Consider the following 25189-nt stretch of genomic DNA (forward strand, 5'->3'; position numbering starts at 1 on the left):
TTCCCAGTACTACTTTACGGGGTCGAAGCATGGACACTGACAGAATCGCTTTTAAAAAACCTAGAAGCATTTGAAATGTGGGTCTACCGCCGTATCCTGAAGATCAGTTGGGTAGAAAGAGTCACAAACGAAAGGGTTTTGCAACGTTTGAATAAAAGTTGCGAAGTAGTGAACACGGTTAAAAGGCGCAAATTGGAATACTTTGGTCATATAATGCGTCACCCAGAAAAATATGACATACTTCACCTTGTCATGCAAGGTAAAATAATGGGAAAAAAAAGTGTGGGCCGCCGTACAACTTCTTGGCTTAAACACCTACGCCAATGGTTTGGGAAAACTAGCACTGAACTATTTCGTGCGGCTGTAAATAAGACAATGATTGTTAATATGCTGGGCAACATGAGAGCCAACGATCGACAAGCGGTCTCGGCACCTTAAGAAGAAGAAGAATGAATTTTAACTAATTTTTTAATGAATTTGCCAAAAACTCCAGAAAACGAGGAGTAGGTACCCTGGTTATCAAGTACTCCGTAGAGCACTTCCGATGTCATATTCGTCGTTAGCGGCCCCAAAAACCCCCGAATAATGATTTTTGACGTTATATTCGTTTTCAGCGACCCCAAAAACCTCCGAGTAACAAAATTGAACTAATTTCCGCCGATAATTGACGAGTTCTGAATTTTTTTTATTGTCTGTTTGACATGCACTTTAAGAATGCATTTTTTGTATGCAGTTTTTCAATATTATATCATGGCTCCGGTTCACAAAGTTTCCTGGCACATTCACGAATCGAATGCAAAAAGAATTATTAAGATCTGTCTTGCCCTTTTTTTTCGGAGGTTCAGTGATTTATTGCTTCGATTAATAGTTCGACAGCTGGATTCAGTTCGCTTCGGGATACACCACAGGCGGGTCTGAAGACACTGAAAAGTACTACGTCAGCCTATGGTGGTAGTCCCTGAATCGAATTAAATCTACAGCTGTCTTTCATTATTGAAATGTACCTCTATTTGCTAATAAGAATCTTGTTCTTTTAACCATAACCACCCATTTATGACACACGGTGCTTTAGAACAACTAAAAACATTTTCAATTGTGTTAGAATAGAAGAAAATTAGTGCTACAAGGCGAAGATGATACTTCGCAAGCGTTACAGTAAAAAGTTTTCAGTTTTGGCTGTCGATATTTCAGAAGATATGGGCTATATTATGGCGTTTTATTTATAAAATATACAGAGGTGCGTATAAGTCAGCTAGCGTCATTGAAAATGACGCATGAGATAATTTCACAGCTTTCTCCCGCGTTCAGCGTGAATTGCCTAGCAACACGACCGGTTGGACATAAGTCAGTATGCTAGTCGACCTCGAAACGAAATAATACCGTTTTTTTTCGTGTGTTATAAGAACTAATGCAATCTGAAATCAATCACAAACAAGTCTGGCTAATTGGCTCTGCCAAGGCCATGTTAAAAAAAAAGAACTAATATTTTACTAAAACAGTTTTACTGACAGGATAGCGATTACGAAGCTAGATTATGCTAAACCGACATTTTCCTGGATCTATCGGTACACTTAAAAACAAACCGTGGCCTCCAAGCTTACCAGACATTACACCTACGGATTTCTAAATTTGCGGCGTACTTAAGGACCGAGTTTTTACACGAAGATCTCAAACATTGGATAACAATCGAGTTAGCACCAATAAACATCCCGCGATGGTTTTTCGCATTATTGATTCCACCGAAAAACCTTATTTAAAGTGTATTGAGATATATGGTGAACATTTTGAACATTTATACATAATTATTTTTTGCAAATTTGCCAGTTGACTTATGTACACCTCTATATAATATTTATAAGAATTGTTTAATACAGAAATAATTCTATAGAATATAAGTGGTTATATTTATTAGAGTTAGTATATTAAAAATTAGAAAAATAACCAAATCCAGTGCAACACAACGGCTTCCAGTACTATGCGAAATTCTCCTCCACTTATCTGCTGGCTCAAAATGCTGACCAATGAACAAAGAAAGATACTCAACGAACATCCACTACACGGTATATTTTTTTATATCGTGAAAACCACTAATAAACACTGCAGAAACGACTACATACAAAAATAACATTCAATATAAGCAACAAGAAGGATTCACGAATTGTAACCTAATCCAACAATAATGTAGTAGCCCCTTCTTTAACGGTAAAATATTGCAAAATCTCTAAATTTTAAAGAACCGCTTGGATTGACATGAAATTTGGCATACACATAGCTAACAAGTCAAAGAAAAAAAGTGATATTGTGCCGATATGTGCTTTTGCCCTGGGGTGGTTTTCACCCCCTCTTGGGGGGTGAAAAAATATTCGTCCAAAGAAAGTCAGGAAATGGATAAACTGGCTAATTTTAAGTAACTTTTGTTATATAGAGTTTTTTCACTAAGTCAATACTTTTCGAGTTATTTGGCAGTGAATATGTTCATTTTTTCAACAAAATAACCTCGCTTTTAGACGGTTTTTCGCAAATAACTCAAATAGTAAGTATTTTGTCGAAAAAAATATTCTACGAAAAATATAGCCTATAAAATTAAAAAAAAATGGTGTATATATCACGTCTCTACACCTAGTAGAAGCAGAGTTATAGCTAATAAAAAATAGGTTCATCTTCGTCAAATTCCAAATGGAATACTTTAACGTGAAATAACCAAAAATGAAGCACATTTCGGGGAAAACTCATTACAACTTATTTAAAGTGTTTAAAAAAAGCTTTATTTTTGTTTTATAAAAATAATTTCTAACATCAAAATTAAACAAGTTACGCTCAAAATAAAGTTAGTCCCTTTTGGTTTTGGTAAAAAAATCGAGAAAATCACCCCTTAATTAGTATCTTAAATGAACTTAATCGTTACGACTTCACAAGTTTCTTGACTCGTGTATATATTGTTTATATGATCTGTAAGTTTCATCGGTTCAAAGTCCTTATTATTGAAAGGGCTGTAGTTAAACGAGTTGAACGAGTCACTGATCACGAATGTATGCAAATTTAGAAACACCAAATCTTAATCAATTTTTGTCTAAGAGAAAAACAATAAAATACATGATATTCAGAAAAGCAAATCTGACTTTTTTGTGTTTTTCAAGATTTTTGGTATCTCTAACAATTTTTAATTTATTTTGAAAAAAAAGCATATTTTTCAAAATTTATATATATATATATATATATATATATATATATATATATATATATAATCGGTTTATAACGTTCTACGACGTCTTCCGATTCCCAATCGCCATTGCTCTCGATCGTAGCACATGTCTTCGTTCAAGCCTCTTTCTCCGATTTCCCTATGGATTCCTTCTATCCAGCTTTTCCTAGGTCTTCCTCTCTTCCGCCGTCCTTTTGGTGCCCATCGTAGCACTTGCTTGGGTAATCTGTCTTCTTCCATACGTTGTACGTGGCCAAACCATCTTAGTTGCTTTGTTTTTATATCGTCCATTATTGTATGCTTTACATCCATTATCTCCAATATTCTTGTATTTCTGATTTTTTGTATTCTTGATATACCAGCAGATCTTCTCCAGAAGTCCATTTCAGTTGTTCTGAGCATATTTTCGGATTTTTCTTTAAGTGGCCAAACTTCGCTGCTGTATGTTATAATGCTCTTAACAATGCTGTTATAGATGTTACGTTTATTTTCTTTGGAGATACTTTGGTCCCATAGGATTTTGTTCAATAATGCGATAGCTTTCCTTCCTTGTGTGCACCTTTCTTGGATATTCTTGTCCAACGTTCCATCTTGTGTAATTGTAAGACCCAAGTATTTATATTCCTGACAGTGATTAATAGTTATTTCATTTTCCAACGCTAGATCCTGCTGTATACCTCCAACGCACATATATTCCGTTTTCTTGGTATTCACTTCTAAACCCCAGTTCCGGTACTCTTCTATGATTTTTCGGGTCATATATTCAATATCGTGATAATCCTGGGCCATAAGAATCTGATCATCCGCAAAACATAGAGTGTATAGCATGATATCATCATTTAGCGGTATACCCATATTCTTACATTTCCTTTTCCAGGATTTCAAAACTTGCTCTAAATATATTTTAAATAGTGTCGGCGATAGACAGCAGCCCTGTTTAAGACCCTTATTCACTTCAAATCCTGACGAGATTTCCTTGCCTAGCTTAACTTTTGCTATATTATGTTGGTATAGATTTTTTACAGCTTTAAACATTTTTACAGCTTTAAACAGCTTTTTACATCTTCAAAATTTAAATTTTTAAAAATTTTACTTTGAAACCAAATTTTTTCAAAAAGAAGCACTTTGAATCGATGAAACTTACAGATCATATAAACACAACATAAGTAAAATAATTTGTGGAGCGGTAACGATTAATTTCATTTAAGTTGCTAATTAGAGGGTGGTCTTCCCGATTTTTTTTTTGAAAAAACAAAAGGGACCAACTTTATTTTGAGCGTAACTTGATTAACTTTAATGCTAGAAACTTTTTGTAAAATCAAAAATAAAGCTTTTCTTAAACACTATAAAAAAGTTATAATGGGTTTTCCCCAAAAAGTGCTTAATTTTTTGGATATTTCACGTCGAAATATTCTATTTGAAATTTGGTGAATATGAATCTATTTTTCATTGGCTATAACTCCGGTTCTACAAGATCCAGAGACCTAACGCGTACACCATTTTTTTTTACTTTTTATAAGCTATATTTTTGCTAAGAACGTTTTTTCGACAAAATACTTACTTTTTGAGTTATTTGCGAAAAAGCGTCTAAAAATGTGGTTATTTTGTTGACAAATGAACATATTCACTCGCAAATAATTCGAAAAGTGTTGACTTGGCGAAAAAGCTCTATAGAACAAAAGTTACTTAAAATTAGTCAGTTTACCCATATCCGGACTTATTTTGGACATATATTTTTTCACCCCCAACAGGGGGTGAAAGTCACCCCCAGAGCAAAAGCACACATCGGCACAATATCACTTTTTTTCTTTGACATGTAAGCTATACGTATGCCAAATTTCATGTCAATCCAAGCGGTTCTTTAAAATTTAGAGCAAAAACCGTGAAAGAATGGACTATAGCCCAAAGCCCTCTACGAACATGGTGCACAACATCAGATCCATAAAGCTGTTGAAGATGCAGCTGTTCTGAGAAGAAGAAGCTCTTGCGCAGTCTGGATTCGAAACCTAGTGTAACCCAAGAACTCACCAGCTCAAGATTATCCACAAGACAAGACAAGTTACCTCACAACCAACCATTGGGGAAGATGACAGCAGTATGACATTAAACATTTCGTACCATGAAGTATCCATCTTTTACGGGCTTTCTTCTTGTTCTATTTCCTTGGGCCTTCCATCTCTGGATTATTTTTACAGCTCGACAAAGTCAGTTTAGTCTTTGTGACTTCACAAATATAACAACATCTGCGTTCTGCATTAGTTCGTTCAGCTCGTAGATCACTTTAGTTTTCCACGAACCATCGCTGCAATGGGTTGGTCTAAATATCTTCCTTAGTATTTTGCGCTCAAATATTCTCAGTTGACTTTCATCAGTGGCTGAGAGGGTCCACAAACAAACCCTTAGGTTATTTATTAATTAATAGAGTTTACATTTAAGTATGTACTTGCCTTTCGGATTGAAATTAGATCAACAACGAGAACGTGATATTAGTATAATCATTACCAAACATGTTATGTTTATTTAAAAGCGTTTTATCTGCAATCAACGAATACATTTTTTGGTGGGCATGTTGATCTGAAGCCGAGTTGGACCAGAGAGGTGTGAGTCCAATACAACAACATCTTAACATGTTGAGGTTTTTCCAGCCATCGTGTTACGCTTTTCACACTGTATCTCCACCTATTATGCAACGCGAGGATTACATGTACATGTTTTACCATCTCACGATTGCTTCATCATTTTCATACAAATTTTGTAGTAGTTTAACCAGATGGTTCAGCATATTCATATTAGGTATAAAGATAATTATTATAATAATAGAAATAATTTAAAAATAATTCCATTGTATTATGAGATCATATAATGAATGCTGTTGGCATATTAGCATCAATACTAACTCTAAACATAAAAATATGTAAAATAATGAATGGGTTGCATGTGTGAGTCCATACTAGTATAGTAAAGAAAAGAGAGACGTTCACACAAACAATTTATTTTACAACTAACGACCGGTTTCGCTGCCTACAATATTCACAGCATTTTCAGGTCCCGGTTAAAGTAAAATTAAATGCTACAAATAACAGAAAAGCAGAGTTAGTTAAGTGGTCTGGTTTAAATCAAAGGGTAATGATCAAGCCAATATTAAAGCCAATATTAAAGTATTTATTATAAAGCCTTTAATATTGGCTTGATCATTACCCTTTGATTTAAACCAGATCACTTAACTAACTCTGGTTTTTTGTTATTTGTAGCATTTAATTTTACTTTTACCGTGACCTGAAGATGCTGTGATTATTGTAGACAGCGAAACCGGTCGTCAGTTGTAAAATAAACTGTTTGTGAGAACGTCTCTCTTTTTTCTTTACTACAATAAAAATATGTATTAGTTAATAGGTATCTACCTCAGACCAGCCATAGCATACGTGTACAATTGATTCAGGCAATTGTCTATCTATAATATCTATATCTTTCGAGAACCGTGATAGTAACCGCCCGATAGGGATAGTATCATAAAAGGCCATTGGTGCGCAGACGATCCTTCTGAGAAAGTTTTGGTACATTAGAATAACTGCCGAGAGACATCCTAAGAGGACTCCCAAATCTGCACCAAATGCAGGAATTGCTAAAATACATAGTTACTACATTTTCAGTATATCTGGTGGTCTAATAAGTAACCTCCCTTTGGTTCCGGGAATCTCGTAATGGCCGTATATCTACATTGGATGGACCATCGAAGCAGCTACACCGAGGAATGTGAAGAAAGTCCAGGCAATGGTTCTAGCTAAATCGTAAAATGAAGGTGAAGAAGAAGAGCAAGAATTAGTAAAGAGTGCACTAGTCATACTTTGAACGAATTTTGAATATGATAAACGTATCCTGCCGATGGGTGCCGCGTTTGCTGACCATTGACCAAAAATATGAATGTGTGACCCCTTCTCAGCAGTATTTGGACCTTATAAAGTGCAATCAGTTGGACTTTTGGCGTCTATTGATGACAGTTGATGAAACCTGGATCTATTACTACACACCACAGAACAGTATGAACGCAAGGCAGTAAACTGAAGCCGGCAAAAGTGCTCCGAAGCTACCAAGAGTCAGTCAATGGGTCGGAAAGGTCATGACCATTGTATTTTGGGATTCCAAAGACAATATTTTCATTGACTACCTTGAAAAAGGTAAAACTATCAATAGCCATATAATTGTGCATTATTGGACAACTTGAAACAGGGACTAAGTAAGAAACGGCCCCAGATGCAAAAGAAACAAGTGTTGTTGTTGTTGCAAGACAATGTACTGACTCACAAGAGCGCTACGACAATGGCAAAAATTCATGAGTTGCGCTTCGAATTGCTTTCTCATGAGGCCTATTCTCCTGATTTTGCTCTCTCCAATTATTATGCGTTCCCAAATCTGAAGAGATGGTGAGAGCAGATCGAACGAAGAAATAAGTGACGAAACGAACACCTATTTTGCTGAAAAATAGCTGGAATCGTTATATTGAGCTAAAACGACTATATCGAAGAAAATAATATAATTTTCTGGAAAAACATGTTTTTTATTTCAAAGGAGGTTACTTGTCAGACTACCTAGTATCTTCCCATTATAATCTAAATTACCATTGTTATTATATATAACCACCCCATAAATTGATGCTATTATTACCCCATTTCAATATCCCAATCAAAGTATCCCGTTGCAAGACAAAACTTGGGTTTCTATGCGTTTTTTATGCGTCATGCACAAATATTGCCAATATTTTCCAAAAAAATACATTTAAAGGGCCTAGCCGGGTAAGATGGCGAAAAGTGCCCCCAGCTCGATTTAAATTCCATATGGGCCACTTTTTAGCACATATAGAGGAACTCACTTTCTGAAATTTTTAGCCCCCTAGGTGGTCACGTGACCCCTCTAGAGCCTAATTAGGCTTTTCATGTTTTTATTTTTTATCTCATCCGCATCAAGAGCTAGCCAAAAACTTTATTCAAAAAAGTTGTGAGTTTCAAAAAGATCTATATGAAAAAAAATTTTTTTTTGGCGGGAAATTCGAATTTTTAGAACAATTTTAAACTTTTAAATAACTCTGAAAAAAAAATTAAGACACTCGTTTTTACGAAAATCAATTATAATGTGTATTTTTGCACAATCTTTCACCCTGAATTTTTTCAGATTTTTAAAATTGGTGAAACGTACCTTTAAAAATAAAAAACCGCATTTTTCAGTTTTTTTTTTCGTTTTTTGATACAATTTTATACAATTTTTCAAAAAAGGTAACACTGTCACTAGAATAGGTAAAAAACTGAAAAATAATTGGGTTTGCTTAATAAAAATTTTTTGTAACGCCATCCATTTTCAAGATACAGGGCGTTGAAGAAAACAAAATTTTACACATTTTTTACGATTTTGCTGAAACTACTGGCAACATTGTAATAAAACTTGGCGGGATTTAAGAGGTAGTTATTGTGCATGTTTTGACATACAATTAAGGATTTGATATTCATCATTGGCGCGCATAGGGGTAATGGTCTGAACTTTTTAAAGAATAAAGATAATACGCCACTGACATATTTCAAATTAACAATCGTTTTTAAATTCCTCGTTCAATTTGTGACAAGAAATGTATCTTCTTATTTTTTCATACGACGCGCCATTTTTATTTAAAAAATAAAAGATCTTAACCCTTACAAAGTATTCGAACTTCTAGTAGTTTCTACATCTACATAATAAACTCGTACATCCATTATCAAAATTAATTCGAATACTTTGGAAGCGTTAAGATATTTTATTTTTTGCAGCAAAACGGCGCGTCCTATGAAAAAATGAGAAGATAGATTTTTTATTACAAATTGAACGAGGAATTCAAAAATGATAGTTAATTTGAAATATGTCAGTGGCGTACTATCTTTTTTTCTTTGAAAAGTTCAGACCATTACCCCTATGCGCGCCAATGATGAATATCAAATCCTTAATTGTATGTCAAAACATGCACAATAACTACCTTTTAAAACCCGCCAAGTTTTATTACGATGTTGCCAGTAGTTTCGGCAAAATCGTAAAAAATATGTAAAATTTTGTTTTCTTCAACGCCCTGTATCTTGAAAATGGATGGCGTTACAAAAAATTTTTATTAAGCAAACCCCAATTATTTTTCAGTTTTTTACCTATTCTAGTGACGGTGTTAAATTTTTTGAAAAATATGTATAAAGTTGTATCAAAAAACGAAAAAAAAACCGAAAAAATGCGGTTTATTATTTTTAAAGGTACGTTTCACCAATTTTAAAAATCTGAAAAAATTCAGGGTGAAAGATTGTGCAAAAATACACATTATAATTGATTTTCGTAAAAACGAATGTCTTAGTTTTTTTTTCAGAGTTATTTAAAAGTTTAAAATTGTTCTAAAAATTCGAATTTCCCGCCAAAAAAATAAAAAAAAAAATTTTCATATAGATCTTTTTGAAACTTACAAGTTTTTTAAATAAAGTTTTTGGCTAGCTCTTGATGTGGCTGAGATAAAAAATAAAAACATAAAAAGCCTAATTAGGCTCTAGGGGGGTCACGTGACCACCTAGGGGGATAAAAATTTCAGAAAGTGAGTTCCTCTATATGTGCTAAAAAGTGGCCTATATGGAATTTAAATTGGGTTGGGGGCACTTTTCACCATCTTCCCCGGCTAGGCCCTTTGTCCATGATTCTTAGGTCATAATTAGTTCATAAAAAGCACCGGGTAGCTGCTGACGATGCAATTTCCAACCCCTTTTGCAATTCACATGCAAATAATCGTAAAATAATGTAAGGACGAGGGACAAATTTTTTTACCAATTAAATACTTAATAGAGAGTACCCCCTGTTAGATAGGCAAATGCTCTCACTCGCAGTATTAAATTTTTTATATTTTTTTACTTATTATGCAGACTCAGCGCAATTTTAGTCCACCATTTCTCTGCCCCCACCCCTACTAGCTAAAACAGTAATTTTTTCGTTTTTATTTTTCTTAGGTGGGGTGCAATCAATTTTAAATAATTCACAGGCATAATTCAGGATTTTACAAAATATGTCAATTCTTTATAGACTCTAGTTTAAGTTAGTATACATCAGTGGCGGCGCCTGGTATAAAATATTGGGGGTGCACACATAATGTTAACATATAAAAAGACCTTGAGACCCTATTTCCGTAGGTAAAGGTTTTTGAGTGTCTTCAAATTGTAAAAATCAAAGGACCTTATTAAAAATTACAATAAATAATGTATTTTATTGACTTAAAATTATAATTTAGTGTTTAAATGTTACAAGCAAGTTTTGTAACGAAAGTCAGTCGCCTGTTATTTTTTAGATAAATTATTCACAAACAAATTCAGTAAAATTTGGAATTTCTTGAATCATTTTTTTTTATTGAAAACATTGTGAGTGCAGTTAATCGATCCTGGCCCATAGCTATTCTAAGGAAAGTTTTGATACGTTTCAATGCAGAGAGACATCGTTCTGTTTCTGCAGTTGTCACTGGCATCGTAACAAGTACATAATTGGAAAATTCCAATCTGGAATTCCAACTGGATAGTTAAAATCGTATCTTCTATTTTATTCATTATGCTTCCTCTTCTCCAAATATGTGCTTCACACCTACACAATTTGTAAGTTTTTACACAAATCTCCATTTTAAATAATCATTTATAATCCCGACGTTTGCACTTTGGTAAATTCTTAATTAACAAATTTGGTTTCGGCATTTTTAATTTTTCTTCTAAATATAATGAAGAAAATTTAATTGATTTTAAATATTCCACGCTAACATTTACGTCCACAAATCCTTCCATTCTTAATATAGTTCCGAAATTCGAACTTCGTGTGCCGTGCACGTTGAAAACACCAAAGATCATGCCATAAGATCACATCTAACTTGTGATCCTGTGGCCATCTAAACTTGTGGGCTATAGCGGGTAGCGGGGTGGGTGGTGAGTTGTATTTTGTCGTATGAAAAGTCATTGGTATAGGAACCACTGTGAGAGCGGTGAACGCGGGGTTCTGTGTAAGGCCTCGCATCCGTGAACTTTCTCCTTTGAAATAGAATAAAAATAATTAAATGTTACCTATTAGATACTTATAAACTCCTTGGATCTGTTATTTTGAATTTCTTAAAATGTTATTTATAGAATGATAAATATTACATATATGAATGTTGGTGTGAAAATAATTTTGGGGGTTCACGTGCACATGTGCACTTATGGAGAAACCGCCACTGGTATACATTACGTCAAAATGCATTTTTTTTTCTAAGAAACCGTATAACTTTTTTTTGGCAATGGCTGTAGGTCTATTTTTTTATTTTGTGTATTTTATCAAAAACTATGGTCCTAATTTTTCCAGATTTTTCTGTAAGGTGCGCCATCTTCAAGAACGCGAAAAGCTGGTTTTTAGAGGTTTTATAGACTTCAAAATAGATTAATTCACTGTTTTTTTTATAGGTTATATTAGTCGAGTAAATGAAGCATTTTGGCTCGCAATTTTTTCGTCCAGCATCGATTTACTTGAAATTTTCACAAAAGGTAGGGAATAGTCCAAGGATCATTTTCTATATCATGCCGCTGTACACTAAAACCTTGGAGGTGGTTGCCACCCCATCTCGGGGGCGGGAATTTTTTATTAAATTTTAACCATGTAAATCGATGTCAAAAGTAATTCTAAGAAAAAAATGTTCTTTACATTTTCTTCGTAAAACTAATATTTTTCGAGTTATTCGCGGTTGAAAGTAACAGTTTTTTGATGAAAAAATCGACTTTTTAGAGGGTTTCTTGAGAATACCTCGAAGAATATGCATTTAATCAAAAAAACTGTGGATATCAAAATTGTATCTTTTAGGAACAGAAACCAAATTCTTTTTCTGTAATATCTTTAAGACCAATACAAACCGAGATACGGCATGTTAAAAGTTAGCTTTTTTCGTCAAATGCATAATTTGAAATATTCAAAGCAAAATAACGGAAAAAATTTGCATTTTTCGAGGAAAACTTAAATAATCCTTATTGAAGTATATAGTTAGGCCTTTCAAAAAATAATAATAAAAAGTTTCTAGTCTGAAAATTAAGCGACTTATGATCAAAAAAAAAAAGTCGGTACCTGCTTTTCTCTATGAAAAAATCGGTGAAAACAACCCCCTAACTATCCTCCTAATTAAAAATTGGTCTTCGCCTTTCTGTAATTCCTTTTATATTTGAGGCGTGTAAATGCAAAACTCGCCTTATGGATTCTATACTCTTGTCGAGATAATCAATAAAAATGTTTCTTTAACGTTATAAAAAGAGAGCTTTGCATATTTCTCTGATTTTTACGTCACAAAATAGCCAGTAAGGAGACAGTTTTGCAAATATTTGGTAAGTTTTTCTAAATGTACGTTGGTGAATGAATTTTAAACTACAGTCAAGTCATATTTGGTATTTTTTGCAAAAAGCGAGTTTTGCATTTATACGCCTCATTTGTATTATCAATACACCCAAGAAGTTTGACCTATTTCAAAGGCCTAATTTTAGAAAAATTGGAGTTTAAAGAAAAATTAATTTTTTGGAATTTCCCATTTTTCACCTTTTACTTTAAAATATCTCCGAAAATACTGGAGATACGAAAAAAATGATAGATAACTAAATTGTAGCTTTTTTAATAACTAAAATTGCCTTGTACATATATTTTCATTACAGTAGACAGTTAGCTATATATAGCTGTTTAAAACCTCTATTTACGAGCAAACACCCCCTTATTCGAGCCCTTTAAACCCACCCTAATTAAAAACTAAGAGATCTTACGCAATTTAGTTTACACAGTCTTATAGCTCTTCAAAAATCCTACAAAGTTATTTTTGAAAATACTTTTTATCGCCAAAAATAAAGGAGCTATGTTTATAAAACCATTTTTTTTTTCAAAAAATTCGGATAGTCCGCTTATGGATAATTTTCAATGTATGTATAATACCTCAGAACCAGTTCGTATACTGGAAGATGACTAAAAAACTATTTGTATTTGTATTTTTACATATTTGTAAATTCGTATTTTTGTGTAAATAATTGTTATTGTAATTCTTTAATTCTACTTTTTTTCTGTATAGATCTATTAAATTATCTACTTATAAAAACTGTAATGTTATTAAGGGTGGTTTTTAAGGGTTGAAATGTTATGATATTATATCCTAAAGTATAAAGCAATCATTATGTAACCAATCAAAACCAAATTTTACCCATATTAAAGTTTACAATGTTTTTATATAATTTTTGACAATAAGGAGTAGTTTACACCCCTAAAAATAAGCAACGCCCTTAAGCATGATATAGAATATGAAGTACAGGGTGAGATGATCCTAATTCCAAATTTTTATGGAAATCTATGCAAGCCGAAATTATTCTTTTAGGATAAGTAAATTTTTTATATATAGCTCCAACAAGGGTGGTTCTAAGGGTTGAAATATTTATGATAGTATATCTTAAAGCATAAAACAATCATTATGTAACTAATAAGAACCAAATGTTGACAATTTTAAAGTTTAAAATGTTATTTTATAATTTTTTACAATTAGGGGTAGTTTTCACCCTTAAAAAACCAAAAGCGTACAACGGCTCAATATAGAAAATGAACTAGAGGGTGTAATGAGCCTAATCCCAAATTTTTGTACAAATCGATGCTGGACGAAAAAATTGCGAGGTTTTGCCATTTTTTCAGCTTCATTTCCTCGACTATATACAATTTAAAGCAACTGAGACCTTTAGGACATTCAAACAGGAGAAACACGTTCGAACCTCCCAAAAACGGATACCCCGTCAAAATAGCCCTGTCAAAAAAGCTCCGACAAAATAGCCTCGACATAATATCCCGCACACAAAATAGCTCCGATAAAATAGCCGCGGAATAATAGCTCGCCCACAAAATAGCCCCGACAAAAAAGCTCCCATCAGAATTCATCATGAAATAATCCCTCAAAAATTCATTTTTTCAGAAATGGTAATTATCCTCTATTCAGATATCTTAACCACATTAATAGTACGTTCTTTACCGGTAAAATATTGCAAAACCTCTAACTTTTAAAGAACCGCTTGGATTGACATGAAATTTGGCATACACATAGCTAACAAGTCAAAGAAAAAAAGTGATATTGTGCCGATATGTGCTTTTGCTCCAGGGGTGGTTTTCTCCCCCTCTTGGGGGCGAAAAAATATTCGTCCAAAGTAAGTTCGGAAATGGATAAACTGACTAATTTTAAGTAACTTTTGTACTATAGATTTTTTCACTAAGTCAATACTTTTCGAGTTATTTGGCAGTGAATATGTTCATTTTTTCAACAAAATAACCACGCTTTTAGACGGTTTTTCGCAAATAACTCAAATAATAAGTATTTTGTCGAAAAAACATTTGCAGCAAAAATATAGCCTGTAAAAATTTTTAAAAAATGGTGTAAATATCACGTCTCTGTACCTAGTAGAAGCAGAGTTATAGCTAATTAAAAATTGGTTCATATTCGTCAAATTCCAAATGAAATACTTTAACGTGAAGTAACTAAAAATGAAACACATTTCGGGGAAAACTCAATAAAACTTAATTAAAGTGTTTAAGAAAAGCTTCATTTTTGTTTTATAAAAAAAAATTCTAGCATCAAAAGTAAACAAGTTACGCTCAAAATAAAGTTAGTCCCTTTTTTTTTTGGTAAAAAAATCGGGAAAATCACCCCCTAATTAGTACCTCAAATGAACTTAATCGTTACGACTTCACAAGTTTCTTGACTCGTGTATGTATTGTTTATAGGATCTGTAAGTTTCATCGGTTCAAAGTCCTTATTTTTGAAAGGGCTGTAGTTAAAAGGGGTTGAACGAGTCACTGATCACGAATGTATGCAAATTTAGAAACACCAAATCTTAATCAATTTTTGTCTAACAGAAAAACAAAAAAATACATGCTATTCAGAAAAGCAATGCTGACTTTTTTTGTTTTTCGAGATTTTTGGTATCTCTAACAATTTTTAAGTTATTTTGAGAAAAAGCATATTTTTCAAAATTAAAATTTTTGAAAATTTTACTTTAAAACCATTTTTTTTAAAATAAGCACTTTGAATCTATGAAACTTACAGATCATATAAACACAACATAAGTAAAATAATTTGTGGAGCGGTAGCGATTAATTTCATTTAAGTTGCTAATTAGGGGGTGGTCTTTCCGATTTTTTTTTGCCAAAACAAAAGGGACCAACTTTATTTTGAGCGTAACTTGCTTAAATTTAATGCTAGGAACTTTTTATAAAAACAAAAATAAAGCATTTTTTAAACACTTTAAAAAAGTTAAAATGGGTTTTCCCCAAAAATTGATTAATTTTTTGGATATTTCACTTCGAAATATTCTATTTGAAATTTGGTGAATATGAATCTATTTTTCATTGGCTATAACTCTGGTTCTACGAGGTCCAGAGACCTAACGCGTACACCATGTTTTTTACTTTTTTACATGCTATATTTTTGCTACGAACGTTTCTTTCGATAACATACTTACTTTTTGAGTTATTTGCGAAAAACCGTCTAAAAATGTAGTTATTTTGTTGAAAAATGAACATATTCAGTCGCAAATAACTCGAAAAGTGTTGACTTGGAGAAAAAGCTCTATAGAACAAAAGTTACTTGAAATTAGTCAGTTTATCCATTTCCGGACTTATTTTTTACATATATTTTTTCACCCACAAGAGGGGGTGAAAGTCACTCCCAGGGGAAAAGCACACATCGGCACAATATCACTTTTTTTCTTTGACATGTAAGCTATGCGTATGCCAAATTTCATGTCAATCCAAGCGGTTCTTTAAAATTTAGAGCAAAAACCGTGAAAGAATGGACTATAAATAAAAATGGTCTTTTCAGAGAACTCGAACCCTGTCTTCTGTTTCGATTAAATTCAATGTTCAAGCCAGTTCCCGCCAGCCATCTACCTCTTGGAAGTTTGAACATTTAATTTAAGCGAAAATCAATGTTTATTTGTGATATGGGCCATTCCACGAACATACGCCTGTTTTGGATTACTTCGACAACGAATATCTTACTGTGCAACATAAGAAGTACGAAAGTAAATGCCGCTAATAATTTCCAATAAGCAACAATGTAATTTGCAATTTACTTTCGTTCTTCTTATTTTGCACAGTAAAATATTCATTGTCGAAGTAATCCAAAACAGGCGTATGTTCGTGGAATAGGGTATATAAACATATTTTGTGATTTCTGGTAGCAGTAAAATGTATTTTGAATTAAATAAATTACATACATTCTTCTTTTTTTGTCAAATAATTTAAATTAAAAACAAGTTTTTGGGCACCTTGTATAAATAATTATGTAAATGTTTATATTACTGAATAGATAATTAAATAACCTTACAAATGAGCTAGCATATGACCCCTATTCTCATTTAACTTTTAACTACACGCGCTGGCGTACTTTGTACGCCAGATATAAGAATTCTACTGGAAATATATTTAAAAATTTAAGTTTTGACCTTGCTTATTTTTCTAACCTATCACTGGAATGTGCTTTACAATTTGGTTTTAGTTTCGTTATAATCGGCGTTCTGGAAAGATCGTAATTTACATTTTATTATTTGTTGTTTCCGGTGATGGACAATATACCCCAGGATTATATTACTATAAGTCATAATATAAGTACATATTTTAATTGTTCTTTAGTCATTATGGCAAAAAATATATTTTTCTTTGTAAACAATACTTTTTCTCCTGTAAAAAATCACATTTAAAAAAATTTTTTATTAGTAATTTTATAATCAAGTATATTCAAATGGGAAATAAGCCACAATTTTACCTAAAAATGATTTTATTTTTAGGTAAAATTGTGGCTTATTTCCCATTTGAATATACTTGATTATAAAAATGCCACAAGAAAATAGCTTCAGAACAACATTAGTAATTTTATTTATCATGGAATCCAGTTATTCCATGATTCCAGTTATAAATCCCAATTGGCTTACTGAAAAGGAACTCCAAGTATTCACTGATGCCGAATAAGGTTTATAACAAACAACTAAGTGTATTTTTTCAAAAAAAAATTAAACAAATCCGCTGTTTTTAAGTGTATTTTCTTGTGACGTACAAAGTACGCCACGCGTGTAGAAATAATCGATTACGTCATCACGCCCAGATGGATGACGCGCCGCTAGTAATACGTATACCAAAATATCGTAACTAAAAAATAAAAATCGACCTGTTTCAAAATTTTTCCTTAACGTCGCGGATTTAAGAAATAGCGAATTTATTCCTTTTATTTGCACCATACTGTATGTCTGAATTGCAGATCTCAATGAGTCAAATTAAATTAAATTATTAGAAGAATTTTTTTACTAAGCAGCAATATTTTTGTTTAATTTATTAATATTTTGTATTTTGACAACAACGCGCGACGTCCGAAGTGGAAGTCAAAACGTTAATAAAATAATTTTTTTAAGTCAAATTGTGGCTTATTTCCCAATTAGAATAGTGATTTAAAATAAATGATACTCCGTTAAAAGGTAAATTTTTTATTGGGGGGTTTTCACTGGTGCTGTTTTAGCCGGGGCTGTCTTGACCGGGGCTATTTTGTGTGTGATCTATTTTGTCGGGGCTAGTTGGTTGACGGGCTATTTTGCCGAGGCTATTTTGTATCCGGGCTATTTTGACGGGGCTTTTTTGACGGGGCTGTTTTGACCGGGCCATTTTGACGGGTTACGCCAAAAACGTGGGTATGGACTTCAAAATCATAGACATACAGTGAGCACGTAAAGGTTGGAATAAATTCATTTTCTCGAGAATGGACAACTTTGGAAAAAATCCCGAAACAGGTCAATTTTTATTTTTAAATTACGACTTTTTGGCATATATATCATACTAGTGACGTCACCTGTCTGGGCGTGATGACGTCATCGATGATTTTTTAAATGAGAATAGGGGTCAAGTGATAGCTCATTTGAAAGGTAATTCAATTCTCTATTCAGTAATATAAACATTAACATAATTAACATAATTATTTATACAGGGTGTCCAAAATTTTTTTTTGAATTAAATTTATTGACAAAAAGAAGAATGTATGTAATTTATTTAATTCAAAATACATTTTACTGCTATTAGAAAACAGGAAAAAAATTTTATTTGATAAATAAATATTGTTTTTTGTTTAAATTCAATATTAAAGCAGCCATCCACTTGCCTCTTGACAGTTTAAATAAACATTTTTTTCTGTTTTCCGAGAGCAGTAAAATGTATTTTGAATTAAATAAATAACATACATTCTTATTTTTATGTCAATATATTAAATTAAAATTTTTTTTGGACGCCCTGTATAAATAATTATGTTAATGTTTATATTACTGAATAGAGAATTAAATTACCTTTCAAATGTGCTATCACACGACCCCTATTCTCATTTAAAAAAATCATCGATGACGTCATCACGCCCAGATGGGTGATGTCACTAGTATGATATAATGCCAAAAAGTCGTAATTTAAAAACAAAAATTGACCTGTTTCAGGATTTTTTTCCAAAGTCGTCCATTCTCGAGATAATGAATTTATTCCAACCTTTACGTGCTCACTGTATAATATCTACACAGTGCTCTGCTATTTAAAAATAATCGACGATTGCGACAGATATAACTGAGGCTGTTAGGTGGGAAGTCTCTTTCTAATTGGAGGAGTTTATCAAATCGGCGTTAGTGGGAAAGTGACGTGATCGATAAACACAAAATAATTGGATAAACCCCGTCGATTAGAAAGATACTTCCCAACTAATAGCCTCAGTTATCTCTGTCGCAATCTTCAGATATTTTTAGATAGCAACGCGCAGTCTACATATGTCTATGTTGCAAATAGATCAAATCAAGATTTTTTAGAGGTTGAGGTTATATATCATTTGAAGTAACTGCGGTTTTTAAGACATTCATATATCGAAATGGTGCATGTGTGAATTATTCGTAAGGGGATTTTTCCACATTCTCTATTTTATTTGTTTGATTCAAATATTGGGCGAAACACGTTGAAACTTGAAATCCCCCAAAAAACGTCATTTGATCGTTTTATTTTATTTTTAAGAGGGATGCAATCAATTTAAAAATCTCAAAAATTCACAGGTATAGTTCAGGATTTTACAAAATAGGTCTGTTTTTATAGACGCATATATTGAGGTAGATAACCTCAAATGCATTATTTTTTCAAAAAAACCGTATAAGTTTTTTGGAGATGACTGCATGTCTATTTTTTTATTTCGTGTCTCTTATCAAAAACTATATTTCGATTTCTATTTCTTTTTTCGATTTTTCTGTAAGGTGCTCCACCTTCAAAAACCCCAAAAAAAACTGGTATTTTAGGGGTTTTTGGGTATTTTCTCCTTTTTAAAAGCTTTAAAATATATCGAGCGAGGTTTTTTATTATAACTTATGGAATATAATTTAAAGTAACTGACTCTTTTAGGACATTGAAAAATTTGGCAAGTTCAGACCAAAATAAACTCCCACATTTTTGGGGGTTTGAACGTGCTTCTCCAACTTTTGAATGTCCTAAAGGACTCAATTACTTCAAATTATATATAATCTATATAAAATCCTTTATTTGACTACTTTCAAGTCTAGAAAATGGTAAAAATCGACAAAAACCCCGAAAATTAGTTTCTCGAGTTTTTGAAGGTGGCGCAGCTTAGAGAAAAATCTGGAAACAATTAGAAATATAGTTTTTGACAAAAAAAAAAACAAAATAAAAATAGACCTACAGTCATTTCCAAAAAAAAGTTATAAGGTTAAAAAAAAAAAAGAATAATAATCCAGTTTCAGCCATTTTCACCACAATCAACTTCCGTTAAGAACTAAACGCTCTTATTTACTGTTATTTCGTAAATTTTAGAAAAAAATGCATCAATACCTCCATCAAGCAGTAGACCACACCAGACAATTGAAAAGGCATAACTTCGTCAACAATGTCAATATCTTTGGAAAATCTAGCGAGAATACGTCCCATAGGAACAGTGTCAAAGAACGATAGGGGGTAACTCATGACTCGTTTCATTAGCATTTTATAAAGGGCTATAGCTGCCGAAAGACCTCCAATTTGTATCCCCAAATCGGCGGCAAAGGAAGGCAGGGCTAAAATTTCGAAAAACAGATTAATTACGATTAATAATAATTTAATTCTCTTTTTAGTTTTGCATATAGCCGCTTAGAGGACGCCACCAGTAAAACCTTCCGACACAAATGTAACCTCAATGTTTTATTGACATAAGTCCAGAGTTTCATTGCGATACAAGTCGCGTAGATACAGTGACTTTTTGAAATTAGCAAGTCGGTCAAAAATGGATCTTAGCCGAGAACATTTTCGAGCAATAATTTTTTACAATTTTCAGAGAGAATTATCCCAACAACAATGTCTCGCAACAATGATTTTCCGCTGGTATAGTCGGTTCGCTAAACTCAGACACAACTGGCTAGTGATTTTGGCAAGTAATTTTGCCAATTTGGTAAAATTGGAAAAAAAATATAATTACTAAATACACACAACGCAAAAGTCAAGGGATATTTTTATAAATAGACGTATTTTGTTTATCTGTAATCAACTTAAAAAAAGTAATACAAAATTTGTAGTTTAAATTGTTGTTTAATATGTCAAAAACCATGAATTGCAAAAAAAAACAGAAAATTGGAGCAAAAAATATATTGCAAATCACCCATGTTTCACATACCACCATAAAATGTCAAAAATACGAAATATAAACTTAAAATAAAGTATGGCCCCCACGTTGGTTTATGACAGCGCTCTACATCTACTGTTCATGCTCCGAATCACATTGTTAATGTCTGCTTGAGGTAGTTGTGTCCATTGTTCTCTCAGAAGCTCTTTTAATTGAAACTCATTGTAGATATTGCCCATATGTGGAGTAATTCTTCGTTGGAGCATGTCCCATACATGCTCAATGGGATTCAAGTCCGGTGATTGTGCTGGCCACGGCAATATATCAATACCCTCGTTATCCAACCAGTTTGTTACAATATGCGCAACATGTGGACGAGCGTTATCATGCATAAAGTAAAAATTTTCTCCAACAGCAGCAGCAAACGGGCGTACAACAGGTTCAAGAATAGTGTCCAAATATTGCTGACTTCTGAGAAAGCCACGTGGGAAAATGAGGTCAGTCCTTTCGTCAATCATGATTCCGCCCATACCATTAATGTACCACCTCTGTGTGCATACACTTCTTGAAGATGTCGTAATCGTTCTCCATTTCCGGGTCGTCTTCAAACTCTTGTCCGACGAGAATCTGGATGAAATCCATATCTAGACTCGTCACTAAACAAAACTGTGGCCCAGTCATTGTCAGTCCAATTCTGAAACTCTTGACACCAGGTTAATCTTGCAACGCGATTGCCTCTAAATAGAGGTAGACATCTCAGTGGTCGCCGACTACGAAGATTGGCTTCATGGAGACGATTCCTCACAGTACTGCGGCTAATTGTTACATTATGTGCAAGCTGTAATTCATTAACCAGCTCGGGTGCAGGTATTGTTGGCTCCCTTCTGGCATTTAAAATTAAATATCGGTCTTGAGCGACGGTTGTAGAGAGACCACGTCCTGTATCCTGCTCGGCTGGACTCCCAGTGTCTCTAAACCGACGCCACAAACGACTTACGACGCTTTGTGAGACACCCAGCTGGTCAGCAACTTGAGTTTGTCGCATACCAGCTTAAAGAAGGCCCAAGGCTCTATTCATCTCGTCCAACGTTAAATGTTGTCGTTGCATGGTAAAAAGACAATATGTTTAACTCACCTATTAAGCAAGAATGGTATAAAGTGACTAAAATTAAAAATGAACAAAACATAAAAATGTCGATTTTTTGTCCCTTATAAAAAACATTCTAAAACACGCATTGCTATCAGTTTTGCAATTTTTTTTTGTTAAGAAGTGAGTGTCTGCATCAACAATTATAGTACAAGCAAATTTATATGGTCATGAAATTTCTGTCATTGGTATTGTCAAATTATTAAAATATCCTTAGACTTTTGCGTTGTGTGTAGTTAATAATTACTAAATTGATAGTAATTTTGCCAATTGTCTCAACATTGGCCAAAAACAAAAAATTACCAACTAAAATAACTAGCCCGTTGCGTCTGAGTTTAGCGAACAGACTATATTGCGAATTTCAACGTGGTCGCTCCAATATCAGCGACGCAGCCAGGCCAGGTCCACCCAAAACAGCAGTCATACAGCAAAACATTGATGCTGTTCGTCAGCTAATTAAGGATGGCCGTCGTGTAAAGTACAGGGAAATAGAGGCATCTTTGGGCATTTCAAAGATCTCGAACTAAAAGATCCTACAAGAAGAACTGGGTGTCACGAAGTTGGTTTCTCGTTGGATTCCTCAATTGCTCAAAGAAGACCAAAAAGCGATTCGCGTCAAGATCCGTTCTCGAAATGTGGCAAAGAAAATAAATCTGGTAACGAAACATGCTTTAGGAGATCGAAGAACATTTCCTTGTGATTTGTATATAACCGTTTGTTTACCAGAAGTTATCGAGAAACTCAGACAAAGCAACACACAACGGAGACTCATCCTACATCAGGACAATGCAAGTTCTCACACTGCCCAAGACACAATAGAGTTTTTGGTGGTTCAAAACATCGAATTGTTAAACCATCCACCGTATAGCCCCGATCTAAGTTCCAATGACTTCTTCACGTTTCCAAAGATCAAGAATTCAATGCGTGGGCAGCGATTCCAGTCGCTAGAAGAAGCCATCGATGCATTTAAAACAGCGGTTTTGCAGGTGTCAACTGAAGACTGGAATAACTGTTTTACAATCATGTAGAGTTCAACTCTAGTTTTACCTGAACTTTTAGTGAACGTCAGTTTAAACTAAAAATCGTCTTTCTCAATTCACGTTCAACCGATGGCAGTTTAAACTTGAACGCTGGAATTCGGCCGTTCAAAGATTTCAGAACCTAGTTCAGATGATTTCATGGATTACGCATGCGTTGTATTAACACTAAACGCTGTCATAATATTAATATAACCTATTTTATTATATTAAGCCTAACGATAAACGATAACATTATTTTTGTTTTTATTACATTTATTTATAATTATTAAAATGACTATTTGACTATAAATACTTAAATTTAACTTTATTCAAAAACAGCATAAAAAAGGTCGTACAAAATGGCGATAGTTATTTACCTTTTGCCACCTATTGGCATTTCTCGAAAGCTGTAGAACGTGCACTAACAATGAGAAATGCATTCCAAACAAAACCGAAGTTCACCGGTGAACCTCGGTCAACTCAACCATAGATTAACGCAGGTATGAGAAATCGACCCTAAAAGTGCATCGATCTTGGTGGGACATATTTTGAAAAGCAATACAGTAGTGGACTTTAAGTCTATATATTTTATGTCTTTATGGCTATATGCAAAACTAAAAAGACAATCCTCCTATGTTCGTAAAATTTTCACTGTGATATATCTAAAACGGTCTAAAAGTTATTAGGTGCTAAGGAAACTCAAGACAATATAGTAGGGGAGGTACAAATAGCAGGATCTGGTGATGGTTTAAGTTTAAGCTTGACGGTTAATTTAAAATTCAGAAATAAGGCGTGAGAATGTATTTTTTTATTTTGTTGCTAAATTTTTGAGAGATGGAAGTGTACCTTTTAGCCCTATATGGTATAGCGTTGCTTTCACGCAACAGCGAAATTTAATTCAGTTAGGAAACTAATATTTTGCTATTTGGTGATTTTTAAGTGTATATTGTGTGGTAAAAGACACATTTTATGAAAGTGATTACGCTTCTACCCATGTAGGTATATCAAACTAAGTTTTTGTGCCAAAAGTTTTCAGATGTTGTCGTTAGTCATTTGTTACACGTGTGCGATAAGTTCTTGCAAGTTTTAGTCATTTTATATAATTTCTAAACACCGGATGAAGATATTTGCCGGTTTGCCGACCTAAGTTAGTCGATTCGTAAAGTACGAGTGTCCAATTTCAATAATAAAAAAAACTTATATATAACTTCATTATCATTTCACTCAAAATGGCGTCCAAATGCCCGAAAACAATAAAAGTACCAACATACCCTAATACAATTCCCTAGTATGGCCTGTATCGAAGGGGGCAACCTCAAATCAACGCCGTTTATGTCATTAGAAAAGCGTCCAAGTATGCGTCCAATTGGCGTCGTATCGAAGAACGCCATCGGTAAACGAAGAACGTTAACTAATACGAATTCATGCAATACAATGGCTGCGTTTAGGGCGGCAGTGACAAAAATTATATTACCAAAAACAATGCCGATTACTGTAAATAAAAATTAAAAAATAATAAGAATCCAGTCATCACAGATCTCTAAAAATCATACGAACAAACTTAATTTTGCTGGGAATGTCAATTTTGGAACCCCAAACCATCAACCGTTCTCTCAGAAACGACGCTTGAAGCAATCGGCGATTTGTAAGTTAAGCGCGAAATAAATTTTTAAATCAAATTTGTCTCAATTCCACGGTAAAAAGTCGATATTTTTTTATCAGACTGTCCTATTGACAAAAATAAACATGTAATCTAAAGTAGGGCAGTCAATGAGGTTATTTGGCTTCGAATTCCATCCTACTACATATATTTACTTGATATTTTCACAATAAGTAGAGAATAGCTCAAGAAACAAAGTCTACCCTATGTCGATGTGCGCTTTTATCTTAGGGGTGGTTCCCTCCCCTTCTCGGAGGTGTAAAATTGTTTGGTTAAAATAACCACGGAAGTGGCTAGAGAACCTAATTCTAAGCAAAACTATTCAATAATTTTTTTTGAAAACTCAATAATTTTTGAGTTATTCGTGGTTGAAAATTGGCCGTTTTCATTGAAAAACGACACCTTTTAGGACGGTTTTTTGCGAATACCTTAAAATCTATGCACCTAACGAAAAAACTATACAAAACATTTTTGTAGCTTATAAAAAAACAAAGAGATTCGTTCC

At 33.4% G+C, this 25189-nt stretch overlaps 1 protein-coding gene across 18 annotated transcripts in view; it reads right to left on the reverse strand.

Moving 5' to 3' along the window:
• Positions 1-25189, reverse strand: part of LOC126891618 (multidrug resistance-associated protein 1) — a 225239-nt gene that overhangs the window by 48267 nt on the left and 151783 nt on the right. For 2 of the 18 annotated variants that reach the window (XM_050660825.1, XM_050660818.1), the window contains one exon: positions 20096-20316. The exons of 14 other annotated variants lie outside the window; for them this stretch is intronic. In XM_050660825.1, the coding sequence (XP_050516782.1) occupies positions 20096-20316 (221 nt within the window). Of the gene's footprint in view, positions 1-6603; positions 6825-20095; positions 20317-24295; positions 24517-25189 lie in introns of all 18 variants that reach the window. 2 more of the 18 variants (XM_050660819.1, XM_050660815.1) reach the window with 2 other exon arrangements.

The sequence above is a fragment of the Diabrotica virgifera genome, chromosome 9, assembly GCF_917563875.1.
Source record: "Diabrotica virgifera virgifera chromosome 9, PGI_DIABVI_V3a".
Classification (NCBI taxonomy): domain Eukaryota; kingdom Metazoa; phylum Arthropoda; class Insecta; order Coleoptera; family Chrysomelidae; genus Diabrotica; species Diabrotica virgifera.